Source organism: Vombatus ursinus, unplaced genomic scaffold (assembly GCF_900497805.2).
Source record: "Vombatus ursinus unplaced genomic scaffold, bare-nosed wombat genome assembly UNPS02006874.1, whole genome shotgun sequence".
Classification (NCBI taxonomy): domain Eukaryota; kingdom Metazoa; phylum Chordata; class Mammalia; order Diprotodontia; family Vombatidae; genus Vombatus; species Vombatus ursinus.
The window spans coordinates 8,562,555-8,583,068 of NW_020946652.1; the positions used below are offsets into that span (position 1 = coordinate 8,562,555).

The 20,514-nt window shown below is 54.5% G+C and overlaps 1 protein-coding gene across 3 annotated transcripts in view; it reads right to left on the reverse strand.

Moving 5' to 3' along the window:
• The window catches only part of TRPV3 (transient receptor potential cation channel subfamily V member 3), a 35,582-nt gene that overhangs the window by 3,250 nt on the left and 11,818 nt on the right, over positions 1 to 20,514 (reverse strand). The window contains exons 6-14 of one of the 3 annotated variants that reach the window (XM_027848851.1): positions 19,337 to 19,513; positions 17,080 to 17,130; positions 14,913 to 15,014; positions 13,784 to 13,857; positions 10,902 to 11,067; positions 10,395 to 10,461; positions 8,163 to 8,437; positions 6,279 to 6,391; positions 2,058 to 2,137 (exon numbers count right to left, since the gene is read on the reverse strand). In XM_027848851.1, coding sequence (XP_027704652.1) covers positions 2,058 to 2,137; positions 6,279 to 6,391; positions 8,163 to 8,437; positions 10,395 to 10,461; positions 10,902 to 11,067; positions 13,784 to 13,857; positions 14,913 to 15,014; positions 17,080 to 17,130; positions 19,337 to 19,513 — 1,105 coding nt within the window. Of the gene's footprint in view, positions 1 to 2,057; positions 2,138 to 6,278; positions 6,392 to 8,162; positions 8,438 to 10,394; positions 10,462 to 10,901; positions 11,068 to 13,783; positions 13,858 to 14,912; positions 15,015 to 17,079; positions 17,284 to 19,336; positions 19,514 to 20,514 lie in introns of all 3 variants that reach the window. The other 2 variants (XM_027848850.1, XM_027848849.1) reach the window with 2 other exon arrangements.

Sequence of the window (20,514 nt, forward strand, 5' to 3'; positions counted from 1 at the left end):
ACACACACACACACACACACACACACACACACACACACACACACACACATCACTTGATGTAAGCACCGGGGACACTTTGCTGGAACAGCATCTATGAAGCAGAGATTTGCTCAGTTGAATCAAATGCTTTCTGACAACAAGGAAAAAGGGGCCCAGTGGTCCTGCATCCTCTAAATCTCTCGCTCAGCTGTGTTGTTGTCAAGATGGGGTCTGCTGAGCAGCACAGCTTGTGAAGACATGCCCGCTCCCTCAGTGTGGCCGGGATCATCCTCAAGGATGCTGTCCAGATGGGGAAGGAGGTGTCGGACCGATGGCGGAGTCTGAGATTTTTTCACATCTTTGGTTATCCTCCTTTCTTTCCTGTATTTTGAGATTCAGTCCCTCGATGTCCTCAGAACCACCCCGTCTGTAAAGCCCTTTCCATCATCTCTGTTTTCTTCGGCAGCACGTCTATCCCCTTCCTCATGATGCCCATCAAGGACGGTGGGGTTAGAGGCCAGCTGTGGCGGCCCCCATGTGCTGGATGGTGAAAAGTCTGCTGTGGACGTTTCCGTCTTCCTTGTGTAGGTCATCTTTCCAGTTTCTTCCTTGAGTACTGTTGGGCTGACTTGCCGCTTTAGGTCTCTCACTGAGTTTTTCTTCCTCCGCTCCTCAGTCTCTCATGATGTGACCCCGTTCACATTCTCCAGTGACTTCTCAGTGACGCTTTAGAAATGAGACTACACCAGTCTTGTTTTAAGCTGCCGTCTCTGCGCAGAGATGGGATCATGTTTGCAGATAGAAGCCATCTCCTTCATTTGGGGGCATCAATCACTTTTTAAACGGGTCAGGGTGGAGTTGTGTGAATTACCTGCCATCTCTTCTTTTCCTTTTTCGAATTCTCTCTCCTAATTTTAATTTTGATCTTTGCTCTAACAAGTTGGGGCTTGGGCCATCATTAATAACGACTCCTACCTCCATAAGGAGCAATTGTCTGCCTATTAAAATAGAATCCACTTCTTTTGGGGGTGTGGTGTGATGTGGGGCTCACTAAGCCTGGAACCCCCTTACTTTCCTCTTGAAAAAAGTTTTCAGGACGTGTGAGTGTGAAAGGTGTTTGGCCTCTCCTTCATCCCTGGCATCTGAGCTGTAGTCTTGGGCACCCCCTCCCATGTCCGGCTCTGCCCCACAGTTACTTCCTATCAAATGGAGACTCCTTTCATGGAAAGGAGGCCGTCTGGTTCTCTGTAGAATCTCCCCCCCATCCTTCATCCTCCACCATGGCTGGTGTGGAAGCTGCAGCCCTCGCACTGCCCCATGAGATGACCAAATGTCTGGCAGGACGTCACCCAGCCACACAAGAAAGCCAACTCCACCCACTGTCTCATCCTCTTGTCCTGGCAGAAGGCACAGGCCACTCCCCTCCACGGAGCTGCATCTCCCTTCTCTCTCCTGATTCCTTACAGAGTGAGTTTGTCCCTCCAGTTTGGCCATTCCTGGTTCACAGGACAAGGGTCTCCCATTCACTACGAGCAGCAAAGCTGAAGACAGTAGTCCCACAATGGCACACTTCTTAGCACCATCTGATGGCTCCCCACCCACCACTCTGCCACCATCATTGAAGAAGGGGTGAGGGGCCATGAAAGAGCGACTGGCTGAGGCTCAGTAGCCAAGACCCCTCCCCAAGGGGCAGGCCAGCCTCCCCTTCCTGAGCTAGGCTGGCTCTCAGGAAGGGTTCAAAGCCTTTCCATCATGGTGGAACCTGCCCCTGGCTGGCTCCGGTTCCAAGAGCCCGGGTCTCCCCCAGTGCCCCTGAGGCACTGGAGTAGGACAAGGAGAGGTCCTCCATGATGGATACTCATTTCTAAAATGAGATAGGGTGAAAGTTGAGCTTGTTTGGAGGCTCCCAGCCTGGGGCTCTCCCCACTGGCCCATGCTGCCTTTTGAGAATTCTAGCTTGTAGAAGGGGTGGACCTGAGATGTATCTACTTGTCCCAGCCCCTCTCCCAGCCAGGATGCCCCGGACCCCTCCCCCAGCCCCCTCCAGGGCACCCAGGCCAGCTCTGCAGCGACAGTACCTAGGCGACGTGTGGGCCCCGGATCTTCATTAATAAAGGAGACATGAGTTTTCCATTCTGTCCATTTCACTTCATTGATTCTGTAGGAAAAAACAACACCGCAGTGGACTCATTACTGGCTAGTTATGGATTTCCTTGGCTGCCAGCTGGCTCCCAGGCTCCCCTGTCCCTGACTGGCCTTTGTACTCTCATGGAGCCTGGCGCTAGACTGCAGGAGGCCCGGAAGCCGGGCCCCCTCCCCTGCTGGGCCTCAGTTTCCTCATCTGGAAAACGGGAATGACAAGACCTGCTGGGACGACACCAGGAGATCCAGAGGATCAAAGGAGACGGGGGATAGGAGTGCCCCCCCCAGATAAGGGGGCCAGGTTGGTCTATGATGAGGGGGAGGGGCCTCACCTGGGAGGAAGGAGCCAAGAGAAAGAGGCTAAGGTCAGGCCAATGTGGGAACCAGTGAGGGGCCAGGCAGCGAGTGACCGGAGCAGCAGAGAAACAGGCCTCCAGCCGGGGGGAGCGCAGAGCCGGGCAGGCCAACTCGAAGGAGCCTGGTACACTGGCGACTGAAATGGCGTCTGATGAATCCCATTACGGTCGTGACATGCCAGCCACCATCCCCAACAAGAGCATTTATTAAGCACCTACTGAATCAGGGCAGCTAAGTGGAGCCACGGCAGACAGAGCTGGAGTCAGGAAGACCCGAGTTCAAACCCAGCCTCCAACACTTACAGTCTGTGTGACGCTGGGCAAGTCACTGCACCTCCGCCTGCCTCAGTTTCCTCACCTAGAAGATGAGGCCCACAATAGCACCTACCTCTCAGGGTTGTTGTGAGGATCCAATGAGATCATGTTTGTGAAGCATTAAGCGCAGCACCCGGTACATAGTAGGTGCTTAATAAATGTTAGCTATCACGATTATTAGTGAGCTCCAAGGTGGCCAGCGGGTCCAACTTCTATCTAATAAAAGTCTCCTTCATGACGTGCTAGACACAGGGACCTCCAGCCAAATCGGCCCCTTCTCCCCCCGCCCCACGTACCCCTGGACACCAGCAGGTAAGTCTAATCTCCTCCAGGCTGCCGTGGCCTGCCCCTAAGTCTCTCTTCTCCAAGCTGCACGGGGCCAGGTCCTCCAACTGTCTACACGGCACGTCCACGGCAGCTACGGGGCACCCTAGTGCCCAGAGCGCCAGGCCTGGAGTCAGGAAGGCTCCAAAGAGTCCAAAGAGGCCAAATCCGGCCTCGGACACTCACTGGCTGGGTGACCTTGGGCGAGTCACTTAACCCTGCTTGCCTCAGTTTCCTCCTGTGTAAAATAAGCTGGAGAAGGAAACGGCAAGCCACTCCAGTGTCTCTGCTCAGAAAACCCCAAATGGGGTCACAGACGACGCTGCATGTTTGCCTACGGGCTACCTCGATGCCTCAGAACATGGAGAGGTGGGGCTGGTCAGACTCAGCAAACTGGATCTGACCCGGTCCCCATTCCCAGACTGGTGAATCGCCTGAGGCTGACCAGCCACGATCTCCTGTCCCCTCCCAAGATCCCCAAGCTTTCTCTAGGGACCTTCACTTGTTATGCAAAACAGCTTCCCTAGTGAAAGTGGGAGAGGCCCTCTCCCAGCTCTCTCTGTGGGGCTCTGCCCCCATTAAAGACCTCCATTTTGCCATGTTGGTGGTTTTCCCTTGACTTCAGGCTGATGCGCTTGATGGACAGAAAGGATTCGCTGTGCCCCTGATGTAGGATGGTCTCAAGAGGCTCTCATGGGCAGCCAGGGTGAAGATGGCGTCCCATGCTCCCTGCCTGCCTCAGACCCAGCTTTCACTGTAAGCATCTCCTCCTTCCGTATGGTGTGGTTTTTTCCTATGGAGACCAACTTGTGGGACACATCCCTGTGGCCTGATACCGACCGGGCTCGGTAGGAGAGTGGGCGGCTAGTTCTCACAGGGGAACTGGACAGCTTGGCCTCTAAAATGAATGGTTTACAAGGGCCTGGGCAGAACGAGATGGTGGCCCATCAATAGCTCACTGGGCTCACTGCCTGCGCCTCTGTCTCTATGTCCCACCGAGGGCCTCAGGACACTCCAGCCCATCCACGTGAGGCACCGGGAGAGTGGGAGAGCTAAGGCAGAAGCCAGGATTATCTCAAGGCTGAGGCACAACGACTTGTCTCAACGCCACCGGGGGCACGGCCTCCACCGCATGGGGATGGTTTGTTTTGTCTTTGGGTCCCGTTGCCTGGGACATAGTAAGTATGTGCTTGTTGTATACATTGTAAGTAAGGCTTGTTAAATTGGGCTGCTGGATTATGGGGGACCCTGCCCACTCCCTGTTGGCACACTATGTGACCCAGAACTGCCACCTCCTCCAACTTGGCCGCTGGCCAGGGTTGGAGGGTAGCCCAAGACCATTTGCCTGCCTGGCCAGAACAAAGCGATCACTGGATGAGCTCCTCCCCCACCTGCCCGGGCCTGCAGGTCTCCCAACGGGGCACTCCCTTTGAACCTCTCCACCACGACAACGCGGACAAGCCCAGCCCTCCCTTCCCCCGCGTCTTCTCAGGCATCCTCTCATGGGCCGCTACCTTTCTCCCATAGTCCCATCCAGAGGGCTGGGGACGGGTCACAGAGTAGACACCTGAGTCCTGGGTGCCGGCACTCGTAGATAAAACCCCTTCCCTCTCTTCTTGGTGACTAGCGCTAGAGCCTCAGTGGTAGAGACAAACCCTTTGTGATGATGGTTTTCCCCAGAAAAAACTCGGCGGGGCTGCTGCCTTGGCCACTAGATGAGAAGGCGATCTGCCTCACCGGAAAGGGTTAGCTGCAATTCTCTGCCTTGAGTATGCTGAATTCCTACCAGGCTCTGGCAGGGGGGCACGGCGGGCACGCAGCTGAGGTCTGTGCCAGGCAGCGCGTTAGCCAGGGCTGGGGAATGGGATGTGGCAGTGACCTCCCCAGTCCCCTACAATGGCTAGATTATGCAGGGCCAGACAATGGATCCCTAGGGCCCCGAGAAGACGGCTGAAGGCAGAGCAAGAGATGTTAAGGGCACTACCAGTCAGACCTACTGTGGCCGGGCCTCTGGGGCACAGCTCCGGACCAGAGTCAAGGCCCAGTGAGGGCCTTCCCCATCTCTGGGGGACCGTTGGCCCTCAGTGGAGGGGCCCTGGAATCCCGCAGAATCACTTGTCCACAGACAGAATGTGGACCAGAGTCCAGCTTAGGGAGAAAATCTTCACAGGTGCCTTCTGGCAGCTAGGAGGCCCCTTGTGGGGGCCAGCAGCTGTCCATTATGGAGTGTGTTCAGAGCCACAGTGGGCAGCACTGGCATTCTGGGAGGAGGGAGGACCCCACAGGGATGGACCACAGCCCTGAGGCTGGAGCACAGACCCAGGGAAGGGATTCTTCTCCCCTCCAGTAGAGGGAGGGAGGGAAGGCTGCCAGGGGAGAAGCTTTCTGTCCACTTCTCACTCCCAGGCCACAGGACCTGGGGGCCACGGACGCACCCTAGATCTCTGAGGCTCCTGTGGGAAGGAGGCAAAAGGCCAGGTATGTGGAAACAGAGCAGAAACCTTTCACGTGCCCCAGGCACCGACCGCAGTTACCCGAGCGGGGTCCCCCACAAAGTCCTCTGTCTGGCACTGAAAGCCCTTGACGAGCTGGCCTCTTCTGCCTCCTTACCCATTTCTCCTCCCGCCATACCGGCCCACTGACCACACGTGACCCTTCGGCTCTGGCCATGCCCCACACCTGGGATGAGTTCCCTCCTCACCTCATCTCTGCCTGGTGGGATCCCTTCAAGACTCAGGTCAGGAGCTACCTTCCGTGGGGAGTGGTTCCTCATCCTCCACAGTAGCTCCTGGTGTCCTCCCCTCCCAATACCTTGTGTTCATTTTTACAATCTATTCTGTGTGTATTTAGCACATGCACATGCCGCCTCCATTAGAAAGTAAGCTCCTTGAGGGCAGGGATGATTTGCTTTGGTCTTCCTCTCCCTACCACCTTTCACAGCACCTGGCACGTAGTAAGTAGGTGATTAATAAATGTTCAACTATGTCAGTCAATAAGCATTTATTAAGCACCTACTGTGTGCTGAGCTAAGCACTGAGTTAGCCCACAATACTGAGAAAGCCAAGCTTAAATGCTGAGCCACAGGAAAATCCCCCAAGCAAGATGGCAGCTGGCTCAAGGTGGGCTGCTCCTGACTCCCCTCGGGGCGGCCCACCCACTCACCTCAGACACAGCCTGAAGTCCTCATCAGCCACCTTGCACAGCTCTCCCATGCGGAACTTACTCCTCAGCCACTCAGGCAGCAATTTCTCAAATTCCAGAATGGTCCTGGCTCTCTGGGAAGGAGACACAAGCCCAGGCTGAGACCCCCGGACCCAGCCCCGAGCCCCTTGAGGGAGGACAGTGCCCAGCCCATGCAGTCAATCTGTGGGGACCAAAGGCATGAGGAAAGGAGGCTGAAAATGTTCCCAAGACCCTGAGAGAGTCTGAGGCAGTGTGGCCTCAGGAGCAGGGAGCTGGGACAGGGAGAGTCCAGGGGATGGGGAGCCTGGCTGTATGCTAGCCCTTTCTAGCTGTGTGACCTGGGGACATGCACTGCCCTCTCTGTTCCACACAATGACGCAGTTGGAAGCCAGGGTCTCTAAGCTCCTTCCCCATCCAGAAATCTGGGAGCAACAGAATGGACCAGTGCTGTTACTTATCTAGGACCCAGGCTGAGGGTAACCAGCTCCTGGTGCGGGCCGGCCTGCCTTGCTGAGCCCTCCTCGGGGAAGCACCAGCCGCAGGCCCAGGTCTCCCCGTCTTAACAAGCCTTTGCTTGGTGCTGTCCCCCAGTTGAGAGGCTGCCGCTGGCTCTCCCTTCCTTCTGCCAAATGCCTGAAAAGTACCGTCTACCCCCATTGCCTCCCAATTCCTTCCTCTTCCTCACCTCTCAGCCCCGTACAGTCTAGCTACACCCACCAAGAAGAAGCTCTCCAGAGCCAGCGACCCACTCAGGCGGCCCATCCTCAGGCCTCAGCCATCTGGACCTCTCTGCAGCTTCTGGCGTCGTCTGCACCACCTCCCCCTTCTGGACATCCTTCAGTGACCCTGCTCTTGCCTCCTCCCCCTCCCCCTCCCCCTCCCCTCCCCTCCCCTCCCCCTCCCCTCCCCCTCCCCCCCCCCCCCCCCCCCCCCCCCCCCCCCCCCCCTCCCCCTCCCCTCCTCCTCCTCCAAGGGGAATCTCTCCTTCTTGGCCCCTTTCCTAGGCCTGATTGGGCCTCGCTCCTTCCCCCCTCCACACTTCCCCTTGGCAATCCCATCAGCTCCCAGGAGCTCATCCACCCAGCCCAGTCTTTCTGCTGAGCTCCAGTCCCCCGCTACTGGCTGACTGATTGACAGGCATTCCATATTCGACAAAATAGTCTTTCTAAGACAAGTCTGACCATACTACTCCCCTTCCAAAGAAATAAATCCTCGGGGGCTCCCTATCACCTCTGGGAGAAAACACCAGTGAGTGCTGAAAGCTCTGCCAAGGGCCCTCGCCTCCTCTGCACTGCTTTACGTAGGCCCTTTCGCCTCCTCTTTCGCGTCCTTTCTGTTCCCTGGGCATGAGCCTCACATCCTGCGCTCGTGCTTTGCACTGGCCGTTCCCCATTCCTGGGATGCCCTCCCTCCTCACCACCACTTCGCACAATACTTGATCAAAGTTTAGCTGCCTCCACCAGGAAGCCTCCCCACTGTCCTCTTCCTCCTCCAAATACCTTGTATTTGCTGAATTGCTTTCATGGTACGCCCCACCCCCCAGAATGTCAGCTCCTTGAGGGCAGGCCTCATTATGCTTTTATTTCTGTATCCCCAGACCTGGCACTAGAAAGGGCCTCCTGCATTGACTGGAAAGACAATGGCAGTGCAGAAGTACCTACTTCTTTGTGCTTTGGAGGGGATACCATGAAACCAAGTTCCCTGGCACTCCAGCTTTCTTGGACAATCTCCCTGAAAGGGCCGCTATGGCACAGCGGAGGAAGAAGCCTGGTTTCTGGTCCCAGCTTTGTTACGACCTTGCTGTATGACCTCAGTTTCCCCACCTGTAAAGGGTCCTTCCCTTCCAGCCTAGGGGGCACCCACCTGGAGACGCCAGATGCGCTCACTCTCCTTGGAGATGTTCTCCACGGTCTCCCCCATCAGGGCGATGAGCATGTTCAGCAGGAGGACGAAGGTCAGGATGACGTAGGTGATAAGGAGGAAGAGGAACAGGATGGGGTACTTGGAGTTCTGCTGAATGTTGAGATCTCCCAGGCCGATGGTGAGCTTGAAGAGCTCCAACACCGCATCGCTGAAGCTTCCGTAGGAGCTGCACTCGGTCTCCTTGTGGGGACACTTCTCAATGAGGGAGGCAAGGGCTAGGTGTGGAGGAGGATGCGGAAGTTACCTTCCCTACCCCTCGGGGTGGGCACGTGCCCCCCCTTCTCTGCCCCTTCACATCCTGTCCCCATCTGAGTTCAGCAGTCCCAGAAACAAAGAACATGATCACAGGGTCAAGGCAGAATGGCCCCGACACAACACGGCGCCTATGGCTGCCAAGCACGCTAGAAAGCACAGGCATGGAGGACGTTTCTTTCCTTAGATCATTTTAAGGCTAGATCCAACATCAAGAGTTAGGATCGTCTGCCATGGAGAAATGCTGGAAGCTTTCAAGAGGTCTTCCCCGCTGCCTGCTACCAGCACTCTAGGAATGCTCGCCCGAGCAGGAAGACCACAGAGAAAATGGGAGGTTGGCAAACATCGGCAAAGAGTTAATGACACCAATCTGCAGATGAAGTAAGTTTACTTAAAAACGCTAAGGAGTCAGCCATGAAAGTCATTGGAGTAATTCATCATTTCAGCAAGTCCTGTTCACTCACGTCCCACTCTCCGTGACCCCATTCGGGGGATTTTTTGGCAAAGACACTGGAGTGGTTTGCCATTTCCTTCTCCAGGTCATTTTACAGATGAGGAAACTGAGGCTAACAGGGTTAAGTGACTTGTCCAGGGTCATACAGCTAGTAGTGCCTGAGGCCAGATTTGAACTCAGGTCCTCCAGAATCTGGTGCTCTTTCCACTGCTGTCCGACCCTAAATCCTACCTATCTCTATTTTATAGCCTCGACATTTCTAGTCTACCTTTGGCCATTCTGTGCTCTCCTCCCACTGCATGTGGCCTGTCACCGGACCCCGTCACTTGCTCACACACGCCTTATACTGTGGTTTAGCAATGTTTCTAATGTTGATGTATATCTGGATTTCTCCACCATATAGGAAGCTCCCTGAGGGCAAGCACAACACTCTCTCCTTTGCATATCTCAGCCAGTATAGCTGAATAAATGGTCTCCATTAGATGCCTAGCATCAGTCATTTCAGGCTCAATGAGTAAATTGGGCTCCTAATCTGAGGTCAAAGAACTTTTTTCTTTTTGAAGTTTTGATCACTGTATTGTAATTGGCTTCCTTTGTAACCCTATATGCACTTTATTTTAAATCATTAAAACTCCTACTCTGGCTTTACCAGACTACCAAAGGTGTCCATCACACACACCCTGAGAGAGAGAGGTTAAAAACCCCTGAAATAAATGAATGAATGAGCAAACTGGAAATTTCGGCTGATGGAATCAGCCAGTGAGGTGTAAGTCAACAGCGCTTCAAATATCTGGGGCTCCAAGAGAAGCAGCTTGGAGGGAGATCAGAGCTGTGTCTTGTGGGGGGTGGGAGGGTGCACTGCACAAAGGCAGTGGCTCCCTCAGTGACAAATGGAGCAGACTTCTCTCTCTCTGCCTCTTGAGGCCAGGAAGGTTTCATAGTGGTGGTAAGATCTGGGTTGTTGCACGCTCCACAAAGCATCCAGGCCCAGGGGAAATGATGGGGCGGAGCCTGCAGAGGAGGACCACACCCACCATGGCCTCCCCTCACACCCAAAACCCCTCTGGAGGAGCCTCGCCGAGGCTTCCCAGGTTCTGCGGCCCTGACTCAAACCCAACATTTGTTGCCAACTCGAGCCGAATGCCCACCGATCACACGCTGTTACACTGTTTATTCTAATAGCCAAAGGAGATTCAGGAAGATGCCTAATCAACGGCTTGCTGACTGACTATTATGATGGCTGAAAATGGGTCTGCAGGAAAGCCCCATGCTGGCAAATCAATTAAACTATGGCCTATGTGCATGACCAGTGCTGGGCCGAGCCAGCCCGAGGGGCTGCCCCTGCGCCGGCCTGCTCTTTGATGGGGACGTGGGCCTCAGTAGACGTGGAATGCACCTGGGTGCAGCCGGCAGGTCTCTCTGGGACGCTACTGCTTGGCAGAGAAAGGAAACCTCAGGACACTTACCCACGCCGAACCCAAGTAAGAAGACGATGTACACAAACAGAAACTTCAGAACGTCGTGCAAAATGACCTGAAAGGAAGGAAACTGGTCACGAGGCACAGCGTGGAGCGTCTGCCGTGCAGGGCGCTCTGTGAGCCCCTCTCCCCTCTCAGGGTCCCTGGAAACCTGCCTCCTGAGGCCCGGCCGAAGCCTCCCTGTCCCTCACTCTCCTCCCTGGCCTCTCCAACAAGCCGCAAGCCCCCTGAGGACAGGGATCTTGCATGGCCACCCCACCCTGCTCGGTACCCCGTAGATCTCCACCGTCAGGCCGAGCACTTGAGGCTTTTCAGAAGCCGTACCCTGAAGCTTCCCTGGCATGCGCTCCCGCACGATGCGCCTGGCCCGCCCCTTCAAACTGAACGTGGAAGGAGGCGCCTCTGGCGCCCGCGGCCGTTGGAGGCCCAGACCCCACGCTGAGCCGGTCTCTGGAGCAAGCCCCCAGGTGGGTGCTGAGCTTGGCGGCGGCTCACCTTCTGTATCATGACGCTGTACATGCCCATGGACTGAAAGCCTCGTGTGTAGTAGAGCATGTTGGCCCAGCCCAGAGCCATGGCCAGCACCAGGCAGGCCAGGTACGCTTTGTAGGCAAACAGGTACAAGAAGACAGAGAGTATCACCAGCACAGCCTGGATGAAACTGTGGGAGACACAGACACGGGGTGAGGAATCCTCGCCCCTGAAGAGCCGCCCAGGTCGCAGCCCTCCAGCCCTGGGACCCAGCGCAGGGACAGCCTTTCTCCCACCTCCACGCCTTTACCCAGGCGGTTCCCCAGGTCTGGCATACATTTCCCCTTCATCTCTGCTCCTTTGCCTCCTCCCCTGAAATGACTGTATTTATGCCAGGTTCTATGGGGGCGCTTGCTTCTGTATGGACAAGTTGTTCTCCTACTCACCCCCCCCCCCCCAGAATGCAAGTTCAAGGGAAGAGACTTTTCCCTCTCTGTCTCTGGTGTATGCCACACAGTAGGTGTTTAATAAATGCTTGTTGGGTATCCAAGGGTGGCTGGCCCTGGGCCCACCGGGGATGAGCGGGCACCGAGCCCCCTTAGACCTAGGGCCCACTCTGGGTGCCCAGCCCCTGCATGAGCGGGAGGGTTTGGGAGCACTCCCTCCCTTGGAAACAGCGGCCTTGGGCTTCAGAACTCCCCACCTCCTCCCCTTGTGCCCCCTTCCCCCAACTCCTTCAGGGCGGGCAGGGAGACTGAAGGAACCACTGTTAGCAAAGAAAGGGCCATTCATTGCTGCCCAGTCAGGCCTCTGCCCTGAGGAAGTCACCAGGGCCTTTAAGGGAGGGGCCCCCACCCCCAGCTTTGTTGGCATCATCAGCGGGTCTGAGAGGGGCATCTTGGGGGGGAGACCCCTTCCCTTGTGGTCTGGAAGATTCAGCCTCCCCCTTTCAGAGCTGCCTCCTCCAAGACACCCTCCCTGATGTCCTAATGGTTAGTGTGCCCCTACATGACTGCGTTTACCACATGTCTATTTGCTATCAACTTATATTGGGTTTGGTGTTTTCTCTGAGAGAATGTAGCCCCAGCACCCAGCACTGACCCCTTCTCCCTCCTAAATGGATACTCCCTATTTATCCAGGCCTGTCACACAGTAGGCACTTAATGAATGCTCATTTAATTGAACCCTACCTCCAGCATATGTCAGCTGGGAGGCGGAGGGTAACTTACAATTCAGAGTTGGCCAAGAGCTCAGCACCCTTCTAGCCTGACTCAGAGCTGAACGAGAGTCCCTGAGCTCCCAGATTCCTAACAAGGGGCGGTTGTCCAGCCTCTGCTGGGAAGCCTCCGAGGAGGGGGGCCCCCTCCGCCTCCACCCCTCCCCTTCCTCTCCTCCCAAGGCAGCACCGATTGTCGGAAAGTCTTCCTGCCTCAGTCCCACCCCCTGCGCCAGCTCTACCCCCAGGGCCCAAGCAGAGCCAGGCTCATAGCCAGCTCTCTAGTCCCCCCACCCCACCCCAAGTCTTCTCTCCCCCAGGCTAAACACCGAGAATTTCCTCCAGTCTTCTCGGTGGGCCCCTCACCATCCTAATCACTTCCCTGGATGGTGAGGCCTCTAAAACCCTCGGGGCCTCCCCCTTCTTCCACTTGTGAAGTGGACTTTCTGGATCCCAACACGAGACTGTCCTCATCAAGCCTCATCTTCCCCGACGTGGTCTGAATCTCTTGCCCTCTCCTAGCTTTGGGGATCCTGACTCTGTTGTGCCTTGGGCTAGCTAGTGGTCAGCCTACCTTCCTGTCACCTGCAAATGCAATAATGTGCCAGGGATGTCTTCAGCCACGTCATTGATAACCATTTTGAACAGTATAAAGTCAGGCTTAGATCCCTCAGTGCGCCACTGGCAACCTCCAAGCACTAATGACCGAGGGAATGGCTCTCCCAGTGTTCCCAAGAATAGCATGGGAGACCCGTTAACTGGAACGTGGACATCGAGAGAGCTCCTATCTGTGACGCTCCTTTGACCTATTGACCTCTGCTTAAGAAAACCCCAAATGATATTTATGTGACCTGACCTGTTCTTGTGACACTGCTTCCTTTACTAGATGTTTACCAGCCATCGCTTTAATAGTCTCTTCTAGAATTGTGCCAGGAATTAAAGTCAGGGTCACTGGTCTGTTGTTTGCAAACCCCCCTTTTCCTTTAGTGAGCGTCAGAATACATGCCGTTTTTGAAGCCTGTGGTTATCCTTCCCTCATCTCTTCTTTAGAGTCTTTGACAAACCACTGATGGGGGCTCAAAGTATCCAGTCTAATCCAGTAGCAATAGCTACTAAGTGTCTGCTCTGGGCAAGGCCCTGGGATGGATGGGGAAGATAGAAAGGTACACTCACAGCTGCCCCTAGTCTGGCTCCCAGCCAGGGCAGCCGGTAATCTCAAATTGTCTCCGTATCCTAGGTTTGAACTACCTGAGAGCTACTTTTGTTCTGTCCCTTCCAGGCCATGGATCATAAGCAAAAGAAAGTGGGATTTGCTCTGCTTCTGTTCTGCTGTCTGTTATCATTATCCCAGTCTCAGCCCCACCAGACCACTACCTACTAGCTCCTCTTGGACCTCCTCTTTCCACCAGCATAACATTAAACGGAATCCCCTGTTGGTGGTCCTATTCTCCCCTTCCAGGCCCAGCTGGCCTTGAAACATCAGCTGAACTCCTGCCGATGGCGCCAGCAGTACAAAACTAGGCGATGCTTCTGTACTCTCCCTCCATTACCTGTGCTTGTCTCCCTCAGCTACAACCTTCTTCCAGGGACTCAGCCCCTCTCTCCCCAGCAAAGAATCATTCTCCATACACATCACCATATGTGCCACACCCCTCCTCCACAAGCACAGGTGCCCACGGAGCACACTCACAATGCAAAATGGAACCAGGCATCTGAGAGGATGGACTGCAGGTCTGAGGGCCTTAGCAGGAAGATAGCGATGCCCTAGGAAAGGAGGAAGAGGGCTGACAAGGGAGTTTCAGAGCTGAGGAAATACATCCCCGCCCCAGCCCCTACAAAGCTCTTTATTGGAGGGTTGAGGAGCTTGGTCTAACTCAATTCAATCAAATGTTTTCTGAGCACCTCCCCTGTGCCAAGCACTGTGCTGGCTCTGGGCATACAGCTACAACAAGGCGTAGTCCCTGCCTTCAAGGACCTTACCAAGTCAAGGGAGACAACTCAAACTAATAAGCATAATATAGGCCAGAGGTTGCCAGGGGCAAAGGAGAAATCAAACAGCTCTAGGAACTGGGGGATTGGGGGCAGTGGAGTCAGGGAGAGCTTCATAGAGGTGGCAGCACCTGAGCTGAGAGAATGCACTCCATCAGTGGGTGGCAGCTTGTGCACACACACAGTGGGAGGAAATGACATGTCAAGTTCCAGGAATAGTGGGTTGGTTTAGCAGGGATGGATGTAGCATGCATGAAGGGCAGGGGAAGGGAAAGAGGGAGAGACAGACAGATAAGAGAGACCAACAGAGAGAGAATGGAGAGAGAGCCTGCTTCGGTTTCCTCATCTACAAACTAGAGCCCAGGGGTGCAGTGAGCATAGGACAAAGGTTTACAGAAACATTGGAGAACTAAGAAATGTTCTTGTCATCAATTTGCTTTTCCACAAAGGGGAAACTGAGGCTCAGAGATAAGAAGACTTGTCCAAGTTCTCTCACAAAGTTGGAGGCTGAACAAATGACCTCTTGACCCCCCAGCTCCTCATGCCTCCCCCCTCCTGGAGGCATTGGTTGTCACACCACTCCCATGCTGCAGATGGGGAGACTGAGGCTCAGCTGAGTGAGCAGTGCCTCAGATGCCTGGAAGCTTAATGAGATGGGGGCTTGTCGAGCACCAGGCAGCCCTTCCAGTACCACAGAAATGCCAGCTTTTGTTAGCATCGCCCATGGCGGCCATGCCAGGAGGAGGAGGAGAAGACAGAGTTCTGCCCTCTCTTCAGGACAGTTCAGAGCCCATGTGCCAGGCAGGCAGGGCAGTGTACAGGCCACTAACCTCTTTCACAGAGATGCACGTGGCCCAGATCAGCACAAACATCCTTCCGATGAGCTGCAGCCACCCCATCTTGTGCGTCAGGGCTAGTGGGTGCGGCAGCACCTGGAAGAAGTGGAGACCAAAGGAGAGTGGCAGGGTCCTTTGGGGAATTCCTGCCATGCCAAAGGCCTGCCCGCAGGGAGCCAGCCCTTGTGACGGGGCTCTCCAGGAGTGTTTAGGACTGGTCTCAGAGCCTCAGACAAGCTGAACTGGGAGGGGTCTCAGTGGCCTCCAGTCCCACCTGTGGCTTCACCCTCAAGGCAGGATTGGCCATCAGCTCTGCCTTGAAGCCCCCAAGGAGGGAGAGCCTCCCCACTCCCTAGGCAACCAGGCCACTGTGGGACAGCTCTCACTGTCCTTACTGAACCTATCTGGCATCAGCTCATGGACAAATACGCCCTGTTATCGCTCCTTTATGGGTTGGACTAGACTTTAGAGAAGCCCCCAGACCCAGAGGAGAAACAACTTTGGCCCATCCTGCTCTATCCCAAGACCACAGACTGACCCTCTCCCCATGAATAAAATGGAGCAAATATTGTCTCTTCACCTTCCCTGCTTCAACTCTGACCCCTTTATCCATAAACACTATTATGTGAATGACCAACTTTAGACTTCCCCCACTGTGTTCTCACATCCATTATCTCAGCTTCTCTGTAGAGCCTTCCAGCAACTCCATAAGGCAAGGGAGACATGAATAGCTCTCAGCAAACATGTAATGCCTCAGTGGATGTAGTCAGGAAGCCCTGAGTTCCCAGCTGTGTGACCCTGGGCAAGTCACTGAACCTCGGTCTGCCCATTTCCTCATCTGTAAAATGAGGATAATAATAGCACTGACTTCCCAGGGCAGTTGAGAGGATGAAAGAGATCAAAGTTTTGCAAATTTTACAGAGCTAGATACAGACTAGCTATTACTGTTGTCATGATTTCCCATTTTTTTTTTTTTTTTGGTGAGGCAATCAGGGTTAAGTGACTTGCCCAGGGTCACACAGCTAGTAAGTGTCTGAGGCCGGATTTGAACTCAGGTCCTCCTGACTCCAAGGCTGGAGATCTATCCACTGTGCCACCTAACTGCCCCTCATGATTTCCCATTTGACAGATGGGGGAAGTGACTTATCTAAGATGCCGCATAGGGACCCAGGCTCCTGGCATTTACACAGTGTATTATTTTGCTTTTGTTGGGATGTTGATTTATCATTACCTGCAATGTATTTTTTTTTATGAGTCTTCTCCTTCCCCACTTTCGCAGCAAATACAAAATCCTCACAGCCTGGCTGCCCCTACCTGTTTCCAGTCTTCTTACACTTTATTCCTGACAGTACTCCTTGATCCAGTGATACCAGCCTCCTACCTTGATTGACTCAGAGTGAAAGGAAACAGCAATTGTTTCTGTTTTGGCCAGACACCCTGAGGGTCTTCCCCTCCCAGACTGATTTTTTTTTCTATTTGACTAGATAAAGAAGCCAGTCTCTGCCTCATTTCTTACCTAGCCTTAATCACTGAATGGGCGCTGCCTCAGTCAAACTGAGACCTGGGAAAGACCTTAGTTTAAAAAGGCCAAGGTCCCGCCACTGCATCCTGGGCCATCTCCAGTTGTCCTGATCTATATCTGGCCCCTGGACCCAGATGGCTCTGGAGGAGAGAGTGAGGCTGGTGCCTTTGCACAGCCCTCCCTCACTTAAATCCAATTCACTCTACGAGTGAACAAGCAGTTCAGGACCTGGATGGAGTCTGACAGAGCAGCCTTAGATACCCCTCTGACTGAGACTAATTGTCGTCCAATTGTGTGACATGTAGGAGTTTTGTGTCTCCAACTAGACCCTGAAGTCCTAGGTGCCAGGGTCCTATGACCTCTGACTGCATGAGAGAAGAGGGAAGAAGATGCTGTCAAGGACATGGCTGCCATTTTACTTGTGAACCAGCTCTATCACCCAGCCCTTTCAGTGCTCTCTCTGCCCAAGACCTCAGGCAGCTTCCAAAACAACCTGGAGCTCAGCACACTCTCTGAGTACAACACCGGTGGTTGGGCTGGGCTTGTGCCTTCCCATTAGGGACACAGAGGTGACCCCTGATCTAGCAGAACCGCACTCAAGATTAGCAATCAAGAAGAGAAGGGGCACCATCGGCTTACGCTATTGTTCTGGAACGACTGCAGGCCGGTGGAGATCTCACGTACCTCCTCCTCCCGTGGCCGATAGTAAGAAACCAGGGTCAAGGTGATGTTATAAAAGAAATAGAAACAGAAGGACGTGAAGAACATGTATTTAGCAAATTTCTTCCACTTCATTCGCAGCAGGGTGTGCAGAGGCTCAAGGGTCAGCATTTCATGGCGATTCTATGGCCAGGAGATGGGAGACACAGGAGATTAGTCAAAACGGACCCCAGAATGAGGGGTGTAGGGGGCAGCTAGGTGGCGTAGTGGATAGAGCACTAGCCCTGAGGTCAGGAGGACCTGAGTTCAAATCCGGCCTCAGACCAAACACTTGACACTTACTAGCTGTGTGACCTTGGGCAAGTCACTTAACCCCGATTTTCTCATTTAGAAAAAAAAAGAGAATGAGGGGTGTGACAGGACAGACACGATCACACCGTGTGGGCGGCTCCCTCCCTCAGCACCTGTGGTTTACTTTTAACTCTGTGGAATTCCCTGGCAGCTTGGGGGGACACTGAATGACATTTTAGGGACCTTGACAGAAGTTTCCAATCCCAAATCAGAATTTTCTCACCTGTGGCTGGGACCAAGTACTTCAAATCAGGCAACAGGAGAAAAGCACAAAAAAAAACCAACAACCCCAAAACCCAAACCCTTAGCTTGGGGCATTCTGTTGGCTTTTGAGGGCTGCCTGGCTGGTTGGGTGTAGTTTAGCCTACAACCACATGCTAAAAGCTCTCTAGCCCTTCCTTTCCAGGGACAGGTTTGCTAGTCACTACGCTTCAGCAGATGGTGGTGGCAGGCATCCCTGTAGAAGCTGGACTAGTAGGTGGCAGAAGAGGGGCAGTCAGACCAGTGGAAATGCCCAGCAGAAAACAGGACCTGTAGCACTACAGTACCAATGGTGGGAGTTGCCCTGGCCACATGTGTCCCCATGTACCCCATGCTTTGGTCACACATGTTCTTTATGTATTTATGTGTTCCCTCCTCAATTGATGGTGACCCATAAACTGTCTCCCATGCGGAAATGGAGTCCATCTTTTATCACTTAATCTGCCATCTTGTTTAATTAAATGTCTTTGTCTTGTAAAGCTCCCAAATCACGGGGGCTCCTGAGCTGTCTGTGAGTGGGTGCTGACCCACCCAGTGCCTTGAAGCTGACCTAGATCCTGGGGGGCCCTGTTTGAGGAGGGAGGCCTAAGCATCTCTGCCAAGGGGGGTTATCTCTGAATTGTAAGGGACAGAACCAAACTGGCTGCTAAGGAGCTGACCCCTGTGTGGGTAAGGAGACATTTGTCCAGCTCCAGTGTGCCACCAGTGAGTTGAAGAGCAGCTACAAGGCTGAGTGCTGAGAGATGTGACCAGTGACTGTGAGACCTTCCTAGGGATCCCTGAATAATGGTGGAGCATGGGGGAGCCGCTTCCAGAACGCCCCATTCACCAAGAAAGGAAAGAAGAGATGGTGTGCTCCCCACACCTCAGTTCTGGGCAGTGTTTCAGAACACTCTAGATGATGACAGAGAGCCGGCCAGGAGAATCTGACCTCCTTTTGGGACAGGGTGACCGGACACCACCCGATCCCAAGCACTGCCTGGAGGGTGCCATCACAAGGGCTGGCTCCCTGTGGACCGCTGGCATGGCAGGAAGTCCCTGAAAGACTCTGCCTCTCTCTTGCTGTCCCCATGTTTCCCAGGTGCTGGCACATCCTCTGGCCCTGGTGCACAGGATGTGGTGGCTGCAGGGGACCTCACTCTCTCTGATTATCCTTGTGGAAAGGATGGAGAGATAGGGGCCACACAACAGAGTGCCGTGGAGCAGAGAGAAACCTGGAGGAATGGCTGCACCGTTCTAAGAGGCTTCAGTACTGACTCAAGGCATTCATCCATAGGAGGGGTTAGAGCTATCTGGGCTTGGCCCTGGGCTAGCCTTCCCTCAGGCCAGCTGGAACTGGACCCTGACCACTAGGACCTGCCCCCCACCTGCTCTTTCTGCCCTTCCCCCAAATCGTCTCCTCCTGGGCCCCAAGGCCCTTGTTATCTCCCTGTAATGCCGCTGAGTGGGGAAGAGCTGGTGGCCTGGCCCCTGCTGGGGACCACCACTGTACTCTGAGTGACTCGACCTCAAAGGAGGGAAGGTCCTTAGGCCTCAGGCCCGGTGACAGATGTTTGCCTGGCCCCCCTCCCGGGGGTAGTGCCAGCCTGGCTACCACCACCCTGGCCAGGGGCAGGCCACTCACATCGATGTTGGTGTTATAAACAATGATCTCCAGCACTGAGTTGTCTGTGGTGGTGTCCACATTGGTGAGGTCGTAGAGGGAGGATGAGACGGGTCCGTAAGCCCAGTCTGTGAACTTCCTAGACAGGCTTCTGCGAGGTTTCTCCTTGATCTCCCGGCTGAGGATGTACTTGAGGATCTGAGGACAGGACAAGGTTTCTCTGGGGAGGGGCCAGACTGTGGCGGTCCTCAGAACTCTCTTTGAGGCGGCGCCAGCTGGCCCCTTGAGCGCCAATTCTGCCGTTCCCAGCATGGGAGAGGGGTGAGCAGAGGAGCCCGTTGGTGTTTGAAAGGGGGTGACCGTCCCATCTCCACTACAGCCACGCCCCTCCAGCCCCTGCCTGTCCTGATCGGCTGCCTGAGCTCGGGGGAGGAGGCTAAGCCTTCTCTGGAAGGCTCACTTCTGATCTCAAGCCTTTTTCTGCCAGACGCATCATCACACATGAGCAGGGGTGGGGCTCACACGGGCACACATGAGCACACACATCATCACACATGAGCGGGCATGGGGTTCACATGACACACATGAGCACACATATCTTCACACACAGGGTGGTGGGGCTCACATGAACACATATCATCACACATGAGCAGGGGTGGGGCTCACATGGGCACACACATCATCACACATGGCGGGAGTGGACACACATAAACACACACACACTCAAGACTTGCTGCAGGTAAGAAGCTCTTGCCCCCCTACTCTTCCCTCCTCTTTGGATCTGAACCCCACAGACCATTATCCTCCCCCATGTTGTTCTCTAAGGGACTATAAGCACCCTGAGGGCAGGGACTATGCCTTCTCCTTCTGCCCCACTCCCTCAGCCCTGCTGAGCTCAGGAGCCCTACCAAGCCTGGGCTGCACTTTGGGCAGTCCCGAGAACCTGACTGAGGGAGTGCATGAATGAACGAATGAACGAACGAATGAATGAATGAATGAATGAATGAATGAAGTCGCTCATAGGCTTGGGGAGAAAAGGCCCAGAGAGGTGGGAAGTGGTCCTGGAGTGGACAGTGGGCAAGTCTCTGCAGGGAGGGTGGTGACTTCCCTGAGGAAGGGGGCCACACACACACACACACACACACACACACACTCTCTCTCTCTCTCTCTCTCTCTCTCTCTCTCTCTCTCTCTCTCTC